Below are 25,498 nucleotides of genomic sequence, written 5' to 3' on the forward strand. Positions count from 1 at the left end.
TCTTTATTTGCAGAAATAGCCCGTTAAAATGACCACGTCCGTTTAAAATGCAGATTGCCCCCTTTAGATATGACGCCGTTCCGTTATATGTCGGGATATCTGTTTAAATTGAGCCGTGAGCTTTCCCAATGTAGACAGGGCTCCTCGAAACGTGGCAGTGTCCCCCCTGCAGCTGCAGAGCGAGACAGGAGAGTTTGTTTTTGTGAATGAGCAGTTGTAGCGCGAGGTGTCTGTTGCTTGGTGACGGTGAGGCTCCCCCGGCCCCGCCCATCCCCCTGAGCCGACGTCACGCGGGGGTGAAGGCGGTTGGGAGGAGAAGTCGCTCGAGCGGGGAAGGGGCGGCCGTTAGGAAAATGGCGCCGTGCGGCCCCGGGGGCAGACACCCGTCACTGGGCACCGCCGCCTTCCTGGTGCAGCTGCTGTGTCACGGCCACACCGCCCGGCTGTACAGCAGGCAGGAGCCGGTGACCATTCTGGAGGCGGATGGGGTTAAGGGCCTGTTTGGGAACCCGTCGGCCGCCTGGGTGGTGGAGTTCTACTGGTCGTGGGGCGGCCCCTGTGTCAACTCTGGGGCCACCTGGAAGGTACTGGGCCCGGGAGGTGAAAGGTGAGGCAGGTTGGGGGGGGGGACGGAGGGGAAGGAATGTGGGGCCTGTCCTGTCATAGTCACATTTTACACTCACTTTACATCTGATTTTACTGGGGCTTGTGCTGTTTACCCCCTCACTGTTTGTTTAATCCTTGTGCTGTTTACCCCTCACTGTTTGTTTAATCCTTGTGCTGTTTACCCCTCACTGTTTGTTTAATCCTTGTGCTGTTTACCCCTCACTGTTTGTTTAATCCTTGTGCTGTTTACCCCTCACTGTTTATTTAATCCTTGTGCTGTTTACTCTTTGCTGTTACTTGTGCAATTGCTGAGGGTGGTGTGTAAATACTATTGAAGGAGATTATGCACCAACATGTATATGTTCCTCAGTCATTGAAGGGGCAGGACTTGTTGAGAATGGTTAGTAAAGCATGTGTTGTACTAAGCCTTGTTAACATGGATATAGTTTGTTATTTGTCACAGTATACTTTTTATTATTTAGAGATGTCAGAGTTGTAACAGCACGGAAACAGACCCTTTGGTCCAACCCGTCCATGCCGACCAGATATCCTAAATTAATCTAATCCCATTTGCCAGTGCTTGACTCCTATCCCTCTAAACCCTTCCTATTCATCCACATCCTTTTAAGTGCTGTAATTGTACCAGCCTCCACTACTTCCTCTGGCAGCGCATTCCATACATGCACCACCCCACCGTCTGCTTGAAAAAGTTGCCCCTTAGGTACCTTTTTATATCTTTCCGCTCTCATCCTACACCTATGTCTTCTAGTTCCGAACTTCACCCCTACACTGAGGAGAAGACATTAAAAAGTTGAGCAGCCAGGAAAAAATGCAAAAGCAATAAAATGTCGAGCCACGTGAGGGGGGAAAATGTGGCTGCACCCTTTTCTTCTCCTATTGGCATTTGGACACACAATCTGGTCAGTAACACCAGCATTGCCACAGAGCATATTGTGTACCCTCTTCGGTGTCAACAAATAGGTGCATGTTCACAGGTGTCACCAGAACTTTGAGCATATTCCTTGCTGTCGGCAGAAAAGACAGGAGATCTTCTATTCATGGACCAATAAGGAGCACTGGAGGACCAGAAGGAGATTGGTCCTCCTGCCAATCAGAGCTCCCCTATTGTCTGAATGTGGAAGGTGGATCATGAGCTTCTGAAGCTCCTGCTGCTCCTCTCTCTCTAAATGAAGATTGAGCTTCAGTCCAGACTGCAACTTCTTTCTGCTGTCCAATATCTGTGAGCACAGCACTCTTTTCTCACCACCATTTACGTTAATTTTTCATTCTGGGGTTCAATTGTTTACTTGCAGAGACTGAAAGGAAAAGAAGTGAATCCAGGGAGGGGACAGACTCAGGAAAGGTTGGTCAGTGTCTTGACTGGAAGAACAGAACAAGCCAGGCAGCATCAGGAGGTCGAGAAGTCGACGTTTTGGGTGTAAACCCTTCTTCAGGACTGGGAGTGGGTGTAGGGGGAACTGCAGAACAAGGTGGTGTCAGGGCAGGGTGATGAAGGGTGGAGAGGGTAGGACCTGGTTGGTCAATTGGAAGAAGGAATCTGGTTGGGGGCAAGGAGAAGTGGAAGGAAGGGGGTGGGGCTGGGAAGGGAGTTGAGGGATGGAAAGGGAGGTTATTTGAAATTGAAACTCAACATTGAGTTCTCCAGGCTGTTGGCTGCCAAGGTGGAAGATGAGGTGGTGTTCCTCCAATTTACAGTTTGGTTCGTTGTGGCAATGGAGGAGGCTTAAGATAATGTCAGAAAGGGAGTGGAAAGGGGAATTAAAACGGGTGGTGACTGGGAGGTCTGATCGGCCTCTGTGGATCCTGCTGTGACGCTCGGCGAACCATTACCCAAGTTTATGCTTGGACTTCTCTACAGTGGAGAGACCACAGTTGGCAAACACGTGGCAAGTACAATAGCATAATGTGAGGTTATAACTTTTGCTGTGGGAAAAAAAAGCAGAAAGGAGGTGTATTGTTTAAATGACAATTTATTGGGATGTGGAGAAAGTGAGAATTGCAGATGTTGGAGATCAGAGTTGAAAATTATGGCACTAGAAAAGCACAGCAGTTCAGGCAGCATCTGAGGAGCAGGGAATTCAACGTTTTGGGTATGAGCCCTTCATCAGGAATGATGTATGGATGTACAAAGGGGCCTCAGTGTCCTTCTACACCAGTCAATGCCAGTTGTCAAACAGGTGCAGCAAGCAATCAGCAAGGCAAGTGGTATATTAGCAAGAGGAATTGAGTTCAGAAGTGGGCGTGTCTTCCTGCAGTTCGGGGGTCATTGAATATATTTGAGGCTGAGTTCATCTGTTTTTTGAAGAAAGAAGTGAATGTTTATGGAGGAAGGCAAGAAAATTGTTTTAAGACCGGTACAGTACAGGTCAGATACAGAATCATACAGCACAGAAACAGACCCTTCAGTCCATGCTGTGTTCTCCAACTAAACTTGTTCCACCTGCCTGTGTCTTGCTCATATCCCTCGCACCTTTTTCCTATTCATGTAGTTATCCAAAGGTCTTTTGAATGTTGTTACACTACCGGCATCCACCACTTTGTCTGGACATTCATTCTACTCACCTTCAAAATTTGCTTCCCAATCTCGAAACCCCCACCCTAGGGAAAGGACACCCACCGTTCACCTCATCTATCCCCATCTTGACTTTCTGAACCTCTGAGGTCACCTCTCAACCTCCTATGCTCCAGTGAAAAAAGTCCCAGCCTATCCACCTAGATGTAGGGAGATCCATATCCAGTCATAATCTGTTCAATGCTGGTGCAGGCTCGAAAGAACAAATGGCCTACCCCTGCTCCCAATTCTCTCACTGTGTCCAGGACAACAAGACACCATCTGACATAGGAGCAGAAATTAGGCCATTCAGCCCATCAGGTCTCCCCATAACCCTCGATTCCCTTGATACTTAAGAATCTATCTATCTCAGTCTTAAATATCTGCCGTGATCTAGCAATGAATTGCATAGATTCACCGCTCTCTGGCTAAGAAGTTTCTCCTTCTCTCCATTCTAAAAGGTCTTCCGTTTACTCTAAGGCTGTACCCTCAGGTCCTTGTCTCTCTTACCAATGGAAACATCTTCCGAACATCCACTCTGTCCAGGCCAGTCAGTATTTTGACCCTTCAGGATGAGGTACAGTAGGGATTAGATTCAGCGAAAATGGAGGGAGTGTGTCTGGGATGGAGATTTTCAGCTTCTAGGGAATGAGAGGGGAAAGAGAGTTTGGTATAAATTAGAATTATTGGGATGGGTAATGGGCTGAGGTGTGGTCGATGGAGGGATGGAAATGGGTACTGCAGATGCTGGAGATTAGAGTCAAGATTAGTGTGGTGCTGGAAAAGCACAGCAGGTCAGGCAGCAACCGAGGAGCAGGAAAATCAACACTTTGGGCAGGAGCCCTTAATGAGGAATGGCAGATGGAGCTTAATTTAGATAAATGTCAGAAAAGATTTACAAGGATGTTGCCAGGGTTGGATGATTTGAGTTATAAGGAGAGGCTGAACAGGCTGGGGCTGTTTTCCCTGGACCATCGGAGGCTGAAGGGTGACCTTATAGAGGTTTGCAAAATTATGAGGGGCATGGATAGGATAAATAGGCCGTGTGCTGGTAGGTGGGACTAGATTGGGTTGGGATATCTGGTTGGCATGGACAGGTTGGACCAAAGGGTCTGTTTCCATGCTGTACATCTCTGACTCCATAAATATGAGGTGTTGCATTTTAGACAAGCAACCCACGCAGGACTGACACAGTTAAGGAGTGTTGCTGAACAAAGACCTTGGAGTGCAGGTTCATAGTTCCTTGAAAGTCGAGTCATAGGTAGATAGAATAGTGAAGAAGGCGTTTGGTATGCTTTCCTTTGTGGTCAGAGCATTGAGTTGTGAGGTCATGTTGTGGCTGTGCATTGGTTAGGGCATTTTTGGAAGACTGCTTTTAAGTTCTGGCCTCCCTGATATAGGAAAGAACTTGTGAAATTTTGAAAGGGGTTGGAAAAGATTTATGAAGCTGTTGTCAGAGTTGGAGGGTTTGAACTACATGGAGATGCTGAATAGGCCAGGGATATTTTCCCTGGAGCATCGGAGGCTGAGGTAACCTTATAGAAGTTTACAAGGGGCATGGATAAGGTGAATACCCAAGGTCTTTTCCCTAGGGTAGGGGAGTCTACAATGAGAAGGCTTATGTAGAGGTGAGAGGGGAATGATTTAAAAGGGACTTGAGGGACAACTTTTTCACAGAGGTTGGTGCATGTATGGAATGAGCTGCCTGAGGGAAGTGGTGGAGGCTGGTACAATTCAATCATTTAAAAGGCATCTGTGTGCTGACATAATTTGGAAGGGTTGAGAGGGACATGGGACAAATGGAACTAGATTAATTTAGGTTATCTGGCCAATATGGACAAATTGGGCTGAAGGGTCAGTTTCCATGATGTAGAACTCTAATTGCATTTAGTGAAAGCAGAAGTGTGGTTGTGAACTGGACTTTCAGAGCAGCTTTCAAAGATGTCTTGCCCTTACTGGGACCAGTAGGGGAAATCACAACGAAATATTTCATTTGTGAAACAGCAAGTAGCTAAGTGAGACATCTGGGATTTTGGTGGAAATTCATTATACTGTGGGGATGAAGCCCTAAGCTATCCAGTCATTTCTGCTGGTGGATTAGACTAGGTCACAAGGTTTGGGGACTGGATTTAGGACAGAGATAAGGAGGAACTGCTTTTCCCAGAGAGTAGTGAATTTATGGAATTCTGTGCCCAAGGGAGCAGTAGAGGCAGCTTCATTAAATAGATTCAGGACACAGTTGCATGGGTTTTTGCATGGTAAGGGTATTAAGGGTAGTTGGGACAATGCAGGGAGGAGGAATTGAGGCGATGGATAGATTAGCCATGACCTTAATGAATGGTGGAGCGGCTGGACGGGCCAAATGGCCTACTCCTGTTTCTATTACTGTAAAACTATAGCCCCGCATTTTCCATGGCTAATCTACCTAACTTGCACATCCCTGGACACCAAGGGTAATTTAGCATAGCCAATCCAAATCAAGGCCGGGGAGCAATGTGGTGATGTGGAAAATGAGTACCAGAGAATGACAGAAAGGGGCAAGGACAGTAAATGCACCAGCAATCAAAACTGAATTCCAAAGATCACAAGAACAAACTAAAAATGTGTGCTGCATTGTAGCAAACGTGCAGTGCCCCCGTTGAAGAGAATAATTATGATCGGAGACTCCTTACAGAGACATGGCTTCAGGATAACAAGAATTAGATCCTGAATATCGATGGTCTGGTAAAATGTGAAGCTAAGTAAAGCTAGAGGATTTGCACTGCTAATCAAAGCACTGATCACAGGGTAGTGTGGTGTCAGCTCAGATTTCAGGTCCTGATTTCTGTCCTCTGTTGATCTCCCTGTTCCCACAGAGTAAGATGTTGTCTGTACTCAGCTCTGCAGGATTTCTGCTGAAGCTTTGACCCCTTTTACACCTTCTGGAACAATAAAACATTGTCAATCAAGACCCAACCCACAATCTCCCAGCCTGTCCACCATCCAGACACTGTGTAGTCATAACAGGGAATCAAGCAAGAAAAACGAAACAAAATTCAAACTAAATAGGTGCTTGTATTTAATGTTTGTTCATTCAGAAATAAACCAGAAATAGTGGTCTCCCAGGATTCTTAAGATGCCCTAGTTGAGGAATTCTGTCTCCCTTACATCTAAGTATTAGAAGCCAGCTGTGATTTACAGTAATATTTACACCAGCATCTGTTATGAAATACACCACTGATATAGACTTTCTCTTTCATGAGCACATGCACACACACAGGTCCAAAGGGGTCAATTTGTATTTACTGAATAATAATTGTAGATACATTCTATTTTGTGCAAAAAATGCACAATCTGCAGGCAGTCAATCCATGTAATATTTTGTAAGTTCCACTTTGGAAATAAGACCAACATTGGGATACAGACAGACTTTGCCCTCAATCTATTGTCAGAGCTAAGATATCACCTTTTGTTATAAAACCTTAAGTTATCTCAAGAAGGTGCCTTACAGGAAGTCCTGGGGCTTGCATATTAATGATACCTAAAACCCATTCTAAAAGATGAAAGACTTAACAATCCAGGTTTGTTAAACATATCATTTCAGTGGCATGACACTGCAGTGTTTTTTCATAAATTCAGTGCCTTATGATCTGATTTGCTACAACCGCTTGATGAAGGAGCAGCGGTCAGAACGCTAGTCCTTCCAAAGAGACCTGTTGGGACTCTAACCTGGTGTTGTGTGATTTTTAACTTTGTCCAGGTGAGGGTGTATTGATCATGCCAAAGTACCCAGGGATGTGCAGGCTAGGTGTACTAGTCAGGGGTAAATGTCAAGCAATTGGGGTAGAGGAATGGGTGTGGATGGGTTACCCTTCAGAGGATCGGTGTGGACTCGTTGGGCTGAGTGGCCTGCTTCCACACGGTGGGGATTCTCTGAAGGGAAGGGATTTATGCAAACCATCCAGGGCAATGCAGGCACAATGCGGGTCAGCCTTGCACAGCAGGTACAGTGCAGAGACCCACCTTTGGCTTTGCCCCACCCCTCATTCCCTCCACACCATGCTCCTCCCCCAGCCCATCATCCAGACACTTTGCCCCACCCCCTTGTCCCATTGTTGATGTCACTGCGTGGAAATGGTTTTGTGAGTTTGAGTGAAATTCCCTCTCTCTGGGCAACACACTATTCTGGGCGGGAGAGGGAGAGAGGATGGGGACAGGAAACCCAGTCATTTGTAGTGACTGGAATGAATCCAGAGATGGGGGTAATGGGAGTTGGGAGTCAAGTTTTGTATGTCTTCCCCAGGGTTGGAGGGGAGGGGGGAGTCCAGAACTAGAGGGCATAGAATTAGGGTAAGGAAAGATTTATAAGGGACCTAAGGGGCAACCTTTTCATGCAGAGGGTGGTGTGTGCATGGAATGAGCTGCCAGAGGAAGTAGTGGAGGCTGGTACAATTATAACACTTATACCCATCCAGATGCCTTTTATGAGTAGGAATGGTTTAGAGGGACATGAACGAAATGATACCAAATGGGTCACTACATTAATTTAGGATATCTGGTCAGCGTGGACTGAAGGGTTTGTTTCCAAGCTGTACAACTCCATTTCTACATACTTGGAACCAATTTCACGAGACTAGGAATAAGCCATTCACCACTCGGTCTTTCCTGAGTTATGGTTGAACTGCACATATTTCAGTGCAGGTTTCAGCAGCTTTTTAAAAAAAATTGACTGTTTTCAGACTTTAATGATGTTTCTGAATATATCAGTTTAGCTATACCCAATTTTAAAGACACGGTGGCTCAGTGGCTAGCAATGCTGTCTCACAGCACCAGGTTCCCAGATTCGATTCTAGCCTTGGGCAACTGTCTATGTGGAGTTTGCATGTTCTCCCCGTGTCTGCATGGGTTTTCTCCCACAGTCCAAAGATGTGCAGGTCAGGTGAATTGGCTATGCTAAATTGCCCACCGTTAGGTGCATTAGGCAGAGGGAAATGGATCTGGGTGGGTTACTCTTCGCAGAGTCAGTGTGGACTTGTTGGGCCGAAGGGCCTGTTTCCACACTAAGTAATCTAAGCCATTTCTGACCCCTCCTGTCTCCCACGTTGAGTCGTCAGCATCCATTCTCTCTCTCTTCATAGGCTTGATATAGCGATCAAAGAGGGCTGAAGAAATGACGTGGTGGGGGAGGGGCAGTAGTAAAAGAACAAAGATAATGGACGGGGTGGGGTGGGGGGGGGGGGGAGGGGGGGGGGCTGAGGGAGGGGACAAGAGAAAATGGACAAGGGTGAGAAAGGTGTTCAGGGAGAGACAGAATGGACAGGAGGTGCTGTGGATCATGAGGGGCAGTGGACTGGGGGCAACGGACAGGGGCGCAGTGGGTGGTGGTCGCAAATGTAATTTAACTGCAGAGCTTTTCTATGAATAGGTGTGCATTCTGTCTTGAGAATGTTATTTAAAAGAAGATTTGGGATTAATACACCTAAGAACAGAAACCCCTTTGAAAAGATGAAAGATTTTATTTAAAATTATTTAATGTATCACTTCTCTGTGACACTGGACACCTTTGGATAGAAATTCTGTGATCTTATGATGAAGGAGCGGTGCTCCGAAATCTAGTGCTTCCAAATAAACCTGTTGGAGTATAACCTGGTGCTGTGTGATTTTTAACTTTATCCATCCCAGTCCAACACTGGCACCTCCACATGATGCTGCCTGACCTGCTGCGCTTTTCCAGCAACACATTTTCACCTCCACATCATTTCCAGTGAACGCAGTCCACACCTCCCGGTGCTGCCAGGAAACTTTACAATGCCGATGAAACGATGCAGTACCCGCACTCCTGAAAAATTTACACTTTCTAATGAAACCAGCTACTCATTCACTGCTCCATCTAATATGACATTGCGACCCAACTTTCTTATAGCCTCAGATTCCCCAACAAAAAGGTGTAGAAAAAGTAGATTTTTTTTAAACAATGTGGGCAGCACAGTGGTTAGCACTGATGCCTCACAGCGCCAGAGACCCGGGTTCAATTCCCACCTCAGGTGACTGACTGTGTGGAGTTTGCACAATTCTCTGCATGGGCTTCCTCCCACAGTCCAAAGATGTGCAGGTTAGGTGAATTGGCCATGCTAAATTTCCCGTAGTGTTAGGGGAATGGGTCTGGGTGGGTTGAGCTTCGGCAGGTCGGTGTGGACTTGTTGGGCCAAAGGGCCTGTTTCTACACTAAGTAATCTAATCTAAACTCAAGGTCAAAACGCACACACACCACCACTGCACCCCTTTACTATTCATTACTACTGAGTTGTCCCTTTGTAATTGGATCCTTGGTACAGCCATACCCTGTGTCCAAGTAAGTTTCTCCCTGCTCGTTTGCCATGGGAAGGGGCAGTGTAGAGTCAACTGCACTGCTGTGGGTCTGGAGTCACGTGTAGGCCAGACTGGGTAAAGGATGCAACTGGGACAATTGAGTGAATCCTTTCCCACAAGGCAGTTTCCTTCTCTAAAAAGGGTATGAGTGAATCAGATGGGGGTTTTCTTCCCCGCCCCAAACCCTCACCCCTAAGAGAATGCCTTCTCTTACTGAAAGTAGGCGAATGGCCACTCCCCCACATGGTGGGTCAGCAGCTAACTAAGCAGATGAACCCCTTCCTGCATTTGGGGCCCCTGAAGGGCCTCTTTCCCCCTAGTGGAGCCGCTCATGCCTCCGCAAGTTGCCCACCTGACTGAACCCTTTCCCACACACTGGGCACCTGAAGGGCCTCTCCCCCGTGTGGACTCGCCGGTGGGTCAGCAGGGTGGAGGAATCGCTGAAGCCCTTCCCACACTTGGGGCAGCTGAAGGGCCTCTCCCCCGTGTGGACCCGCTGGTGGATCAGCAGGGTGGAGGAGTCGCTGAACCCCTTCCCACACTCAGGGCAGGTGAAGGGCCATTCCCCGGTGTGGACCCGCCGGTGCCTCAGCAGGGCAGAGGAATCGCTAAAGGCCCTCCTGCACTCGGGGCAGCTAAAGGGTCTTTCTCCTGTGTGGACCCGCCGGTGGGTCAGCAGGGCAGAGGAATTGCTGAAGGCCTTTCCACACACAGTGCAGAGGAACGGCCTCTCCCTGATATGGACCTGCTGGTGGGTCAGCAGGTTGGAGGCCTGGGTAAAGCCCTTTCCACACTCCGGGCAGCTGAAGGGCCTCTCCCCCGTGTGTACCCGCCGGTGCTTCAGCAGATCATAGGAATTGCTGAAGGCTTTCCTGCACTCTGTGCAGGGGAACGGCCTCTCTCCGGTGTGACTGCGCCGATGAGTCTCCAGGGCAGACGGGAAACGGAAGCCTTTCCCGCAATCGCCACATTTCCACAGTTTCGCCACGGGGCGGGATCCCTCAGGTTTCTCCATGGCCGATGCTTCAGCCGCACAAGTGCTTGTAGAGCTCCTCCCTGCCGTGAATTCCTCTTTCCAGGCTGTATAACTGTTTCAGGTTCCACAATCGGTGTGCTGGAACAGTCGGATCTCTCACTAATGCTCAAAGAGAAATGAAAAAAGCTTTGCTCCTTCTCACAGAATCACAGACAAAAATCGTTGCTATCCTGATGGATTGAGTGCCTGTCAGACATTGACAAAGTAAGAATTTCAGATGCTGGACAGTCAGTGTCAAAGTGTGGTGCTGGAAAAGCACAGCAGGTCAGGCAGCATCCGAACAGCAGGAGAGTCAATGTTTTAGGGATAAGCCCTTCATCTGTTCAGTTTGAAACATCAGGCTTCAGATGTTCAAATACTGTGTAAAAAGAGATTACAAAAGTCACTGTCAGTACAGGTTAGACATTCAGAACAAGCAATTCTACTTTCTGCAGAACATTCAATTTTGTAGAATAACAAAAGAAAAGAAAGCACCATCCCACACTCTCTCCCGCTCTGTTCTCACTCCACTCAAACTAATTCTCCTGAAGGTGCTGATTCAGGATCTTACAGGGGCAGAAAAGCAAAAACATCAAGACTGACATCTCTCTGCATCTTGGATCCTGCTGAGAGTGAGCAGGTCTGATTTTGGGTAGCCAGAAAAATTCAATTGAACCTGCAATGCAGCTTATTGAGGAACAACCAAGCACGCAATGGTTAATGTCCCCAGAGGCACAAACAGGGTGCAACAAATGAGGGAACATTATTGAAAGAAGTGACAAACATTTAGAAAGCATCTGGAGGAAGTGCAATAGTTGCCCCTTACTGTCTGAAAAATAAACACAAAAGGTGGCCCAGCCACGGCTAACAAGGGACATTATGGATTGTTCTGGATCCAAAGAAGTGGTGTACAAATTAGCTAAAAATAAAGCAGCAGATCTGAAGAACTGGGAGCAGTTCAGGTTTCAATAAAAGAATTGATTAAAAGGGGAAAATTGGGTATGTGAAGAGGGAAAAAAAAAATTAGTGAAAACAATTAGTTAGAAACAGGCAAAGTTCCCACGTGGAACAAAGATGACAGACCAATTAATGACATACGTTGCTTCTATCATCACAAAAGGAGGATACAGGCAACATCTCCAAAATGTTGGGGAACACATGGTCCATTGAGAGCAAAACTGAAGGAAATGAGTCGTTGTGGGGAAATTAATAGGATTTAAAAGTTTACAAATCCCCAGCACCTGGTAATCAACACCCCAGACTATGGCCTGAGATAAATTATGCAATTGACAAATCTTGAGCTGATCTTAACAGGACTTGTACACTCAATCATAAGGTCCTAGTGATATTTGCTGAACAAAGCGACTGAGTAGTGCAGGTTCATAGCTCCTTGAAAGTAGAGTGACAGGTAGATAGGATTTTGAAGAAGGTGTTTGGTATGTTTTCTTTTATTGGTCAGGAGTTGGGAGGTCATGTTACGGCTGTACCGGACATTGCTTAGACCACTTTTGGAGCGTTGCATGCAATTCTGGTTTCCTTCCTATCGGAAAGATGTTGTGAAACTTGAAAGGGTTCAGAAATGATTTACAAGGATGTTGCCAGGGTTGGAGGATTTGAGCTTATAGGGAGAGGCTGAACAGGCTGGGGCTGTTTTCCCTGGAGCGTTGGAGGCTGAGGGGTGACCTTATAGAGGTTTACAAAATTATGAGGGGCATGGATAGGATAAATAGGTAAAGTGTTTTCCCTGGGGTCAGGGAGTCCAGAACTAGAGGGCATGGGTTTAGGGTGAGAGGGGAAAGATATGAGACCTAAGGGGCAACTTTTTCATGCAGAGGGTGGTACGTGTATGAAATGAGCTGCCAGAGGATGTGGTGGAGACTGGTACAATTGCAACATTTTAAGAGGCATTTGGATGGGTATATAAATAGGAAGAGTTTGGAGGGATATGGGCCGGGCACTGGCAGGTGGGACTAGATTGGGTTGGGATATCTGGTCGGCATGGACGAGTTGGACTGAAGGGTCTATTTCCATGCTGTACATCTCTATGATAGGATAAATAGATAAAGTATTTTCCCTTTGTCGCAGGAGTCCAGAATTAGAGGACATAGGTTTAGGGTGAAAGGATGTACAAGAGACCTTAAGGGAAACTTTATCATGCAGAGGCCGGTATGTCTATGGAATGAGCTGCCAGAGGAAGTGGTGGAGGCTGGTGCAACTGCAAAATTTGAAAGGTATTTAGATGGGTATATGAATCGAATGGGTTTGGAGGGGTATGGAGAAAGTGAGGACTGCAGATTGCTGGAGGGGTATGGGCCTTGTGCTGGCAAGTGGGACAAGATTAGATTGGGCTTTCTGGTCAGCATGGACGAGTTGGACTGAAGGCTGTGCATCTCTATGACTGTGATATTTGGCTTGAGTTTCCCATTGGAAACTTGTGACATCCTATAAAAGAAATATATTTTAAAAATTACTGAGGACAAGATTAAGAGCTCTATTTTCTAAGGAACACTTTACGTATTTCTAGCTGTAAGTAAATTTGAATTCTACAAATTAACCCGCCTCCTGCATTGAAATACAAATCCATCTTCGTCATGACTTTCCTCCACTCCTGTTCTTGGCAATTTTCTCCTGTCTATAAACTGAAAATAACATCAACACATCAATGCTCTCCTGCTCACTGCGATCTTGGAAGTACCCAATTTCTGTTCTAGCGCCACAAATGATCGGATTCATTCACCTCAAATTCACAGCCCACCTTCCTATTTTTCTGGATCTCTCTCTCTCCCTTTTCCTATTTTAAAGGCACACAGACCAAGCTCAGGGCCAGGTCTCTCAGAGGGAAATGAGGAGCTCCCAGTTGACACACAGGCTGCCACGAGGTTGGAATTCTCTCCCGGAAATGACCGCGGATGGTGCCTTCACCAAGATGGCCGCCCGCGATGCCGGCCCAAAGACAACCTCCGCCTGACCTTCACAAAGATGGCCGCACGCGTTCCCCGCCCCAGGACAACATATGACTTGCTCTCACAAAGATGGCGGCCCGTTGTCCGGGCAACACGGGATCTCCTTAGCCAGTGATGTAAACACTGGGTCTATTATGGGGCTTCTATTGGAGGCCTCAGGCCTCCCCCTAGGAGTTAATAAACTCCCCAGTCTCCCTCCTCCCGCGGTTCCCAATCCTACCCTGTCTCACTGTCTCCTCTCCCCGGGATGTTTCCGAAACCTGTTATGGAGAAGGATCGGCGCAGCCGGACCTGCTGAACTTTTCCAGCGGTTTCTCGTCTTGTTCAGTCAGCTGCCCGCGCCATCCCTCTCCCCACACTCGAGAAGACCGTCTCCGTCCCACAGCAGGAGGGATCGGACACTCACTGCACATGCGCCAGACCGCAAGGGGCGGGGTCCCGGCGTGACGTCGTCATAAACTGAGTGGGCGGGGCGATCATTTACCCCGCCCCCGGCCACCTGGAAGGTGGATAACTTTTAAGTTTGAACATAGTTTGGTTTTTTAAAAAACTTTCACGCATACATAAAGGGATACTAATAAAATGAATAAAAGTAGGCAAGGTCAGTTACAAAAGAAACCTAGCAAAAAAATATCAAAAATACCAAAAGCTTCTATTAGTGTGCGAAATGGAACGGAATCGCTCAGCAAAATGTTGGTCCCTTGGAAGATGAAACCAGTGATTCGATCGGCTGAATGGCCTCATTCCTGCTCCTACGTCTTATGAATTTATGAGCTCTGGAGCAGGCAGGGCTTGAACCCAATCCGGGGTTAGGTCACTATCACCGTGTGACAAGATGCCCTTAAAAATATCAAATAATTGAACTCCCTGTCTCCCGAGTCACAGGTGGGGACACTAACCACGATCCTACCGAGGACGCTCGTCAGTTGCAAGATCATGAAGTTGGGGTGGAAAATGGGTGTGTGTTTCACAAACTGTTACAGACACGATAGGCTGAATGGCCTCCTTATGTGTTGTAACATTCTAAATCTGCCAATGATCTGACCTGTTTCACACAAGCACAGGCCCCCAGGGGAGATACTCGAGGTATGTACGGGCTGTAGGAAGGGATCGAATTCCCTATTTGACCTGGAATGTATTCCCCACATGCACACCAGGTAGAGGTGTTACACCTGCTCCACATGTGGGAAGGGATTCACTGAGTCAGCCAACCCCAAGTACATCAGTGACTTCCTACTGGATAGGAAGAGTTGAACTCAGCAACAACCGCTTTAAAACCACATTCCCTTTTTTATAGTCGTAGCGAGATTCGCAGTTTTCTAAACTGTGGGCCAGTACTAGTGATGTTGAGAGACCAGGTTTTGAATGCATGACTGCCCAATAGTTGCTGTGGGGCTCATCGTGATGTCTGAGGGGCTTAGTTGTTTCTTTGGTATTGACAGGCTTGGCCGAATGGACTGCTCTCAGAGGCTGGATTGCTCCTGCAAAAAATGCCAGCAAAAGGAAGATCTGTGCTTCTTTTTGGGAGGAATTTATTTCTTCAATAATTAGGATTATCTTGCATCAATAACCAGCATTCACTCTAATGTTTAGTCGCAAGTGTGTACCACGTACAGTATGCTTTGCAGAAATTTACCAAGCTTCATTAGATAGCTCCTTTCAAACTACTACCATTAACAAGGGCAAGAGCAGTAGTTACATGGGAGACCATTACCTGCAAGTTTTCCTCCATCCAGATTTAGAAATAGTTTGCTGTTTTTCAACATCTTGGACCAGAATCCTGGTGTACTTCTGGCATATAGACTGCAGCATTTTTCCAGGAGGTAATCGATCAATATGAAGGCATAAGGAGATTACAGAGATAAAAGGTGGGAGAAGCCACTAGAGGGATTTGAAGACTAAGATGAGCATTTTAAACATTGGACGTTGCTTGATTGGGTGCCAGTACAGGTCAGCAAACACATGAGTCACAGCGGAATGAGAATTGTTGCAAATGAAACAATAAAGTTTTAGATGATTTCAAGATTACAAAGGGGCGAATGTGTAAAATCATTGAGTCCAGCATTGAAGTAATCCAGCCTGGAGTGAAGGAAAGGACTAAAGATGATTCCAACAGCAGCAGCTACTTTTGAGAATGGGACAGGCTCAAATGAGATGACAGAGGTGGATGTAGGTGGCTTCGTGCTGGCACAGAACAGAAGCTCCTTTCAACATCCAATGCAGCAAGTTGTGAACAGCCTAGAGTTACAAGGGAAAGCGGGATGGAAGCAGTAGCTCAGGAATGAAGATTGGTACAGAGATTGGAAACAGCAGCTTCATTCTTCCCAATGTTTAATTGGAGTGGATCGATCAATATGAAGAGTCTCAGCAACCAGAATGGACCATCAAACTACTGAAAGTTAGTTTCAGCTGGAGAGAAGGAACACTGGGAGGTTGAGGGAAACCACCTTCACCTGAACAGTTCCAACAGTGAGAAATTTCAGCCCTAAAGTTAGGTTGGAGAAGGCTGGGAGAAGACTTTTAAAAAGTTTTGAACGTCATGAGGGGTCTCCCCAGAACAGAGTGTGAGAAACTGTTCACCATGGTGAAAGCATCAAGAATAAGGACGCAGGTTTCAAATACACTGTTTCAGAAACAGTGAGTAACTAGATCCGGAAGACATTGCATGGAACAGTGGTTTCAGCAGGTTCAATTAAAGGCATTGGATAATTATTTAATGACAAGCAATGTACAAGCTTCCAAGGAAATGTCAAGGAAATGGCACATGGTCAGAAAGCTTATTCAGAGAACTGCACAGACACAATGGGCTGAATGGCCTGCTTCTGTGTTTTAGTAATTCAGTGGTTCATAATTGCTCATCGGATCTCAGTCAGCTATGAACATCAGACCAACATCTGCTATTTTATATGGTCAGTCAGATCGATGTTTTATAATAATTCATGATTGGGGAGCTGCAGGGATTGGGATGAGGACCCCAGGTATTCACAATATATGTCAAATGATTTAGATGAGAGAACTAATTGGAATATTTCCCAATGTGCAGATGACACGAAGCTGGCTGGAAGGGTGAGCTGTGAGGAGGATGCAATGTTATTTGGACAGGCTGAGTGAGTGGGCAAATGTCTGGCAGGTGCAGTTTAGTGTGGATCAATGTGAGGTGATCCACTTTGGTAGCAAAAATAGAAAGGCAGATGATTTAAATAACTAACCTGAGAGGTGGGAATGTTCACCAAGAAAGGGCGGCACGGTGGCACAGTGGTTAGCACTGCTGCCTCACAGCGCCAGAGACCCGGGTTCAATTCCCACCTCAGGTGACTGACTGTGTGGAGTTTGCACGTTCTCCCCGTGTCTGCATGGGTTTCCTCCGGGTGCTCCGGTTTCCTCCCACAGTCCAAAAATGTGCAGGTCAGGTGAATTGGCCATGCTAAATTGCCCATAGTGTTAGGTAAGGAGTAAATGTAGGGGTATGGGTGGGTTGCGCTTCGGCGGGGCAGTGTGGACTTGTTGGGCCGAAGGGCCTGTTTCCACACTGTAAGTAATCTAATCTAATCTAAATTCATCCAAGATGGAGGACGGGAAAACATTGTGGCTGCAAGAGCTTTTTTGAGGTATTTTGGGTGTTGGAGGCGATTTCCTTGAATTCCAGGCAATTACTAGTTTATACTCTGTTGCATTGTTTTTCTCCAAAGTTCCAAAACAAAGTCAAAAAAACGGCACTTTTAAAAGGGAGCAAGACAGACAAAAGCAGCGAGCATACGTTCAGTGAGGGAGAGAGAAAGAAACCCACACTGCTAGCTGACACAGCAGTGAATCTGCACAGTTACTGGCTTTGCTGTTTGAATCCATGTATCTCTGGACATTGGGGTGTGTCTCAGAAAAATGAACAAACAGTGAAATTCACAGCTGATCTTGGGGGAACCTGTCTGGGAGAGCTCACAGCACAGGAACAGATAATTGCATAGTTTTTAATGTGTAACCTTACTGTAAGTCTACAGAAGTGAGTAGAGTGGGTTCTTTCTTGATTATATGTTTTATTGAAATCTGAATCTTGACTAAAGTTTAAAAATATAAATGATAAATGCGAACTTAGCCCGGAGCACGTTTTTTTCTAAAGATCAAAAAGATGGTGCTATTTTCTGGGTCTGTAGATTTTGAATGAGCAAAGATGACCTTTAGTATAGTTATATGCCCTTTCTGTTGGATGTGGGAGATTAGGGGAGTTTCCATTTTACTGAGGATTGTGTCTGCAGGAAGTGTCCTTGGTTGGGAATCCTATCAGATTGAATGGATCAGTTGGAGTGACAGTTAGAGGCAATGAGGAATTTACAAGAGCTAAGGGGTGTGATGGATGGCAGTTATAGGAAGGGAGAAAAGCCGCAGATACAGTCAGGTAGATGGGGTAACCCCGGGAAAGGTAGGAGAGGTCAACAGGTAGTACAGGAGTCTTCTGTGGCTACCGTGGAAACTTGATTATCTGAATCAGATGGGCGGGCACTATCTTGTTCAGATAATTCAATTGTTCGGAAAATCAATTAAATGCTTTTCCTCTGGGGCTCGGAGTTTTAAATCTACTCTCCGTTCAGGAGAGTAGCAGCAGCTCACAACGCATGAGACCCCGCCCCCAACATCACAGCTCCTCTGCCTGCAACCCCCACCCTCGTCCTTCACTGCCCCTCTGCACCCCCCCCCCCTTCCAGCACCACCCCACCAACCCGGTCCCACCCCCAACCCCATCCAAGAGAGGAGGGGGAATGGCATTCTTGATAAGGGATGGTATTACAGCTGTACCCAGGGAGGATATTCACCCAGCGAAGTTATTTGGGTGGAACTGACAAATAAGATTCGATTAGATTCCCTACAGTGTGGAAACAGGCCCTTCGGCCCAACCAGTCCACACCGACCCTCCGCAGAGTAACCCACCCAGGCCCATTTCCCCTCTGACTAATGCACTGAACACTACGGGACAATTCAGAATGGCCAATTTACCTGACCTGCACATCTTTGGACTGTGGGAGGAAACCCACCACTAAGCCACCGTGTTTCTCAATTTCCAGCTGACTCTTCGGGGATCTTTGTGGTCAGCACTGCTGCCTCACAGCGCCAGAGACCCGGGTTCAATTCCCGACTCAGGCGACTGACTGTGTGGAGTTTGCACGTTCTCCCCGTGTCTGCGTGGGTTTCCTCCGGGTGCTCCGGTTTCCTCCCACAGTCCAAAGATGTGCAGGTCAGGTGAATTGGCCATGCTAAATTGCCCGTAGTGTTAGGTAGGGGGTATGGGTGGGTTGCGCTTTGGTGGGTCGGTGTGGACTTGTTGGGCCGAAGGGCCCGTTTCCACACTGTAATCTAATCTAATCTAAAGTGCACACCGACCCTCTGAAGAGTAACCCATCCAGACCCATTTCCCTCTGACTAATACACCTAACACTACGGGCAATTTAGCATGGTTAATTCACCTGATCTGGACATTTTTGGACTGTGGGAGGGAACTGGAGCACCCAGAGGAAACCCACGCAGACACGGGGAGAATGTGCAAACTCCACACAGACAGTCTGCCTGAGGCTGGAATCGAACCTGGGACTCTGGTGCTGGGAGGCAGCAGTGCTAACCACTGAGGCACTGTGCCGCCCCAAATATTGGGATTGTATTATAGATCCCCGAAGAGTCAGCTGGAAATTGAGAAACACGATGGCTTAGTGGTGGGGTTCCATAAGGGTAGAGCCATAATTTTTTATTCCCCCTGTGGCTTGACATTGTATTCCTTTTGCATTTTGTATGGCTACTCAACTTTTATATGTCTTTTGCCAAGGGTAGGGAGAGTTCAGAACTAGAAGGCATTGGTTTAGGGTAAGACCAGAAAGATTTATGAGGGATCAAAGGTGCAAACTTTTTACGCAGAGGGTGGTGCGTGTATGGAATGAGCCGCCAGAGGCTGGTACAATTACAACATTTAAAAGGCATCTGGATGGATATATGAATAGGAAGGGTTTAGCGGGATATGGGGCAAACGCGGCACAAGATTATCTTAGGATATCGGAAGGGTTTGTTTCTGGCTCTACAACTCTATGACTTTATTTCTACATAGTCGGAACCAATTTCACAAGATGAGGAATAGACCTTCCAGCCTGTCCTGAGCTGTGGCCTAACTGCGCATATTTCAGAAAGATTTCAGCAGCTCTTTTAAAAATAATTGAACATGCTTTCAGACTTTAATGTTGTTTCTGAATGTATCATTGTAGCTATTCTTAATATTAAAGAGCAGCCATTTCAGAACGTTATTTAAATGCAGAGCTTTTCTAACAATAGCTGTCAACTCTGTTGGGTCCCAACAGCAAGTCAGACTGACATTCTTGTTAGAAAAGCTCTGCATTTAAATTACATTCTGGGATTAACATACCAAAGAACAGAAGCCAATTCTAAATGATGAAACATTTAATCTAAAATTGTTTAATGAACCACATCTCCGTGACACCGGACTCCTTTGGCTATAAATCATGACCTTATTCTCCACAACCACCTGATGAAGGAGCAGTGCTCTGAAAGCTTGTGCTTTTACCTGGTGTTGTGTGATTTTTAACTTTATCCACTCCAGTCCAACACTGGCTCCTCCAAATCATTTATACTGAACACAGCCCACACCTCCTGGTGCTGCCAGGAAACTTTTCAATGCTGATGAAATGAAACTCGTGAAAAAGTTACCATTTCTAACGATACCAGCTACTCATTCACTGCTCCATCTGATACACAACATTGGAAACTTAGTGCAGGGTGCTGAAGCAAATGAGCAGCTTTAAAACAAAAACCTCTTGGAGCTCAAAGCTTTCAATGAGAGTCTGAGTCCAGCAGTAAGTTCAGGTAACCTTTATTGTGACCCAACTTTGTTGCAGCTTCAGATTCCCCCAGCAAAAAAAAAGTGTAGAAAAAGTAGCTTATTTTATTTAAACAGATCAAGCTCAAAGTGCACACACTCCCCCCCCCAACTTCTTTACTCTTGGTCAGCACTGAGTTGAACCTTTGTAATTGGATCCTTGGTACCACACCCACTTCCCAATCTCGTTCCCTCTGCCCCACCTCACCCAGGTAATGAAGACACATACCTGAGTTTACAGAGTCTGCTCCCTCCCTGGATTCACTCCAGTTGCGACAAGTGAACACATTCTCTCTCTCTCTCTCTCGGGATGAAGCGCTGCCCAGAGGGATGGAGTTTCACTCTGAAACTGACAGGGCCACATCCGCATCATGACATTAAAGGAGCAAGGGGCGGAGTGGGTCAAGGGGGTGTACAAGTGGGTGGGGCTAATTTGACAGCGTCCCCAAACTGTGTCTGCTCTGGCTGGGCGGCCGGCCTGCCTGCACTGCGTTGGCGCTGCATTGTAGTTTGCAGAAATCCATTCCAGTCAGAGAATCCCCATGGTGTGGAAGCAGGCCACTTGGCCCAACGAGTCCACACCAACCCTGGGAAGCGTAACCCACCCACACCCTAAACCTATTGCTTTACATTTAACCCTGACTCTTGCACCGAACCTGCACATCCCTGGGCACTATGGGTAATTTAGCATGGCCAATCCACCCTAACCTGTACCTCCGTGGTCAGTATGGGTAACTTAGCATGGTCAATGCACCCTCCCCTGCACGTCGCTGGGCACTATGGTAATTTAGCATGGCTAATCCACCCTAAGCTAGAGAAAGTTAAAAATCACACAACACTAGGTTATAGTCCAACAGGTGTAGGTGGAAGCACTAGCTTTCGGAGTGCTGTTCCTTTATCAGGTGGTTGTGGAGAATAAGATCAGAAGGCACAGAATTTATGGAAAAGCATTACAGTGACCTGCCATTGTAATGATATATTGAGCAAACCTGGATTGTTAAGTCTTTCATCTTTTAGAATGGGTTGCAGATATCATTAATATGTAAATCCCAGAACTTCCTGGAAGGCACCTTATTGAGGTAACTTGAAGTTTTATAACAAAAGGTGACATCTCAGGTCATACAAAGCATTAAAGGTGTGAGGTCAGAGTCTGTCTGTGTCCCAATGTTGAGTCAGACTGGTTCTATTTCCAAAGTGGAATTTACAAAATGTTAACATGTATTGATTGCCTGCAGATTGTGCATTTTTGAGCAAAATAGAATGAATCTGCACAGATAAAATTCTGCAAATACAAAATCACCCCCATGGGCTTGTGTGTGCATGAGAGAGAGAAAATGTCTATTTCCATGCTGCATATTTCTATGTCTATTTGGTAACGGATGTTTTATTTCTGTTGATGTCAATATTGTTATAAACCATAGCTGGGTACCAATAGTTAGATGTAAGTGAGAGAGAATTCCTCAAGTAGGGCAGTAGAAGAATCCTGGGAGAACCCTATTTCTGGACTATTTCTGAACGAACAAACATTAAACAGGAACACCTATTTATTTCTAATTTTGTTTCATTTTTCTTGTTTGATTCCCTGCTATGACTACACTCTGTCCTGTCGATTGACAGGCTGGGAGATTGTGGGTTGGGTCTCGATTGACTGAATGTTTCATTGTTCCGGAAGGTGTAAAAAAAGGGGGGGTGGGGGGTCACTGCTTCAGCAACACCCAGCAGAGCTGAGGCCAGACTGACATCATACTCTGTGGAATAGGAGATCAACAGAGGACAGAAATCAGGACCTGAAATCTGAGCTGACAACAGAATACCCTGTGATTAGCAGTGCCAACCCTTTACCTAGCTTCCCATTTGACTACCCTCGCTATATTAAGGATCCAATCCTTGTCATCCTGAAGCCATATCTCTGTAAGGAGTCTCAAATCATAATTATTCGCTTTGATGTGTGCAGTCAATTCATTCACTTTTGTTACAAATGCAGCACACATTCAGACACCTTTTTTAGTTTCAATTTTTGTGATCTTCAGAATCCAGTTTTGATTTCTGGTATATTTAACTCTCCTCATCCATTTCTATCATTCTCTGATATTCATTTTCCACATCCCTACATGGCTCACCGGCCTTTATTGGAGTGGCCACGCTAAATTGCCCATAGTGTCCAGGGATGTGCAGGTTATGTGGGTTAACCATGTGAAATGCAGGGTTATAGTTTCATAGTAATAGAAGCGGGAGTAGGCCATTTGGCCCATTCAACCTTCTCCACCATTCATTAAGATCACAGCTGATCTGTCCATCGTCTCAACTCCTCCCCCCGCATTGTCCCAACTACCCTTAATTCTCCTACCATACAAATACCCATCTAACTGTGTCTTGAGTATACTTAATGAAGATGCCTCTACTGCTTTCTTGAGCAGAGAATTCCATAGATTCACTATTCTCTGGGATAAGCAGTATTTGGCCCATATCCCTCGAAACCCTTCCTATTTATGTACCCATTAGATGCCCTTTAAATGTTGTCATTGCCCCACCCTCCATTTCCTCTGGCAGCTCATTCCATACATACACCATCCACTCTGTGAAGAAGTTGCCCCTCGCTTCACTTTCCCCATTCACTTTAAACCTATGCCCCTCTTAGTTCTGGACTCCCCTACCCTGAGGAAAAGACCTTGGGTATTCACCCTATCCATGCCCATTATAAACATGTTAGGTCACCACTCAGCCTCCAATGCTCCAAGGAATATATCCCCGTCTATTCAGACTCTCCCTGTAGCTCAAACCCTCCAACTCTGGCAACAGCTTCGCAAATCTTTTCCAATCCCTTTCAAAGTTTCACAACATATTTCCTGTAGCAGGGAGACCAGAACCGAACACAGTATTCCAAAGGTGGCCCAACTAATGTCCTGTACAGGTACAACATAACCTCCCAACTCGTCTACTCAATGCTCTGACCAATAACAGAAAGCATACCAAATGCCTTCTTCACTATTCTATTAAAGGATTGGACACTCTGGAGGCAGGAAACATGTTTCTGCTGATGGGGAGTGCCGAACCAGAGGACACAGCTTAAAAAAACGGGGTAGACCGTTTAGGACAGAGATGAGGAGAAACTTCTTCACCCTGAGAGTAGTGACTGTGTGGATTGCTCTACCCCAGAGGGCAGTGGAGGCCCAGTCTCTGGATTCATTTAAGAAAGAGTTGGATAGAGCTCTCAAGGATAGTGGAATCAAGGGTTATTGTGATAAGGCAGGAACAGGATACTGATTAAGGATGATCAGCCATGATCATATTGAATAGTGGTGCAGGCTCGAAGGGCAGAATGGCCTACTCCTGCACCTGTTGTCTATTGTCTATCCTGTCTACCTTTGACTCCACTTTCAAGGAACTATGGACCTGCACTCCGAGGTCTCTTTGTTCTGCGACACTCCCCTTGACTGTGTCAGTCCTGCCTGGATTGCTGGACCAAAATGCAAAACATCACATTTCTCTAAATTAAACACCATCTGCCACTCCTTGGCCCATCCGATCAATTCAAATTTATAGCAAACTCTCTTTCCTCTCTTATTCCCTAGAAGCTGAAAATCTCTATCCCACGAACTCTCCCTCCATTCTCAGCTTGCTCAACCTAATCCCTACTGCACTTCATCCTGAAGGGTCTGGTTCATGCAGGCACAGCCTTAGAGTAAAGGGAAGACCTTTCAGCATGGAGGTAAGGAGAAACTTCTTCAGCCAGAGAGCGGTGAATAGATGGAATTCATTGCCACAGAAGGCTATGGAAGCCAGGTCACGGAGGATAGTTAAGACTGAGATGGAGACATTCTTGAGTATCAAGGCGATCGAGAGTTACGGGGACAAAATGGGCGAATGGGGTTGAGAGACTTGTCAGCCATGATTGAATGGCAGAGCACACTGCCATCTGTGTGGGTGGCACAGTGATTAGCACTGCTGCCTCACAGCTCCAGAGACCTGGGTTCAATTCCCACCTCAGGAATTTGCACATTCACCCCGTGTCTGTGTGGGTTTCCTCCGGGTGCTCCGGTTTCCTCCTACAGTCCAAAAATGTGCAGGTTAGGTGAATTGGCTATGCTAAATTGCCCGTAGTGTTAGGTGAAGGAGTAAATGTAGGGGAATGGGTATGAGTGGGTTGCTCTTTGGAGGGTCAGTGTGGACTTGTTGGGCCAAAGGGCCTGTTTCCACACTATAAGTAATGCAATCTAATCATACGTAATCTAATCAGACCTGATGGGCTGAATGGCCTAATTTCTGCTCCTATGTCTTATGGTCTCTTTGCAAACAGAGGGAGAATTGGGAGCAGGAGGAGGCCATTTCATCTTTCAAGCCTGGGCCAGCATTAAACAGATCATAACTGGATATGGATTTGGAAAAGCGCAGCAGGTCAGGCAGCATCAAAGGAGCAGGAGAATCGACGTTTCGGGCATAAGCCCTTCTTCAGGAATCAACCTATCTTCAGCTCCTTTGATGCTGCCTAACCTGCTGTGCTTTTCCAGCAACACATTTTTCAGCTCTGATCTCCAGCATCTGCAATCCTCACTTTCTCCTGGATATGGATCTATCAACATCTCGGTGAATAGGCTGGGACATTTTACAGAACTTCTTACAGAAGTTTATAAAATTATGAAGGGCATAGCTGAGGTGACCGTCAGGTATCTTTTCCCTTGGGTGGGTGTTTCAAGATTAGGCAGCAAATTTGAAGGAGAGAGGAGAAAGATTTTAAAAAGGCACGATAGGCACCATTTTGTTTTCTTACACAGAGTGGTTTGTGTGCAGAATGAATGTCCATAGGAAGTGGTGGATGCAGGTACAGCAACAACGTTTAAAAGGCACTTGGATAAGTACGCGAATAGGAAAGGTTCAGAGGGATATGGGCCAAACACAAGCAGGTGGAACGAGTTTAGTTTGTGAATATAGTCAGCATATAGTTGGACTGAAGGGTTTGTTTCTGTGCAGTATGCATCAGAAACTGTTCTGTACTGGACTTAAAATCATTTTCGTGCCTTCCCCATAAACACCCACTCCTTTGTTATTCAAACATCAGATGAACTCAGTCTTGAATATATTCAATGACTCCCTAACTGCAGGAAGACATCCCCACTTGTGAAATCAATTCT

The 25,498-nt window shown here is 46.2% G+C and overlaps 2 protein-coding genes and 1 long non-coding RNA gene across 4 annotated transcripts in view; 2 read left to right on the forward strand and 1 right to left on the reverse strand.

Moving 5' to 3' along the window:
- LOC140460036 (uncharacterized) overlaps window positions 1-25,498 on the forward strand; it is a 111,236-nt gene that overhangs the window by 37,382 nt on the left and 48,356 nt on the right. The gene's annotated exons all lie outside the window — the stretch shown is intronic.
- Window positions 291-23,963, forward strand: LOC140460260 (sulfhydryl oxidase 1-like). Of its 2 annotated transcripts, none has more exons than XR_011953929.1 (2): window positions 291-607; window positions 11,093-11,611. XR_011953929.1 is itself a non-coding variant. In XM_072554711.1 (2 exons), the coding sequence occupies exons 1-2, from the start codon at window positions 354-356 to the stop codon at window positions 23,946-23,948; spliced, it is 261 nt and encodes an 86-aa protein (XP_072410812.1). In that variant the 5' UTR covers window positions 291-353; the 3' UTR covers window positions 23,949-23,963. The 2 variants fall into 2 exon arrangements, 1 of the variants encoding a protein (XP_072410812.1); XM_072554711.1 differs by lacking the exon at window positions 11,093-11,611 and adding an exon at window positions 23,942-23,963.
- Window positions 8,654-13,898, reverse strand: LOC140460270 (uncharacterized). Its single transcript, XR_011953941.1, has 2 exons — window positions 13,725-13,898; window positions 8,654-10,920 (listed from the first exon to the last, which is right to left on the reverse strand). It is a non-coding gene; the product is annotated as an uncharacterized lncRNA (long non-coding RNA).

Source organism: Chiloscyllium punctatum, chromosome 36 (assembly GCF_047496795.1).
Source record: "Chiloscyllium punctatum isolate Juve2018m chromosome 36, sChiPun1.3, whole genome shotgun sequence".
Taxonomy (NCBI): domain Eukaryota; kingdom Metazoa; phylum Chordata; class Chondrichthyes; order Orectolobiformes; family Hemiscylliidae; genus Chiloscyllium; species Chiloscyllium punctatum.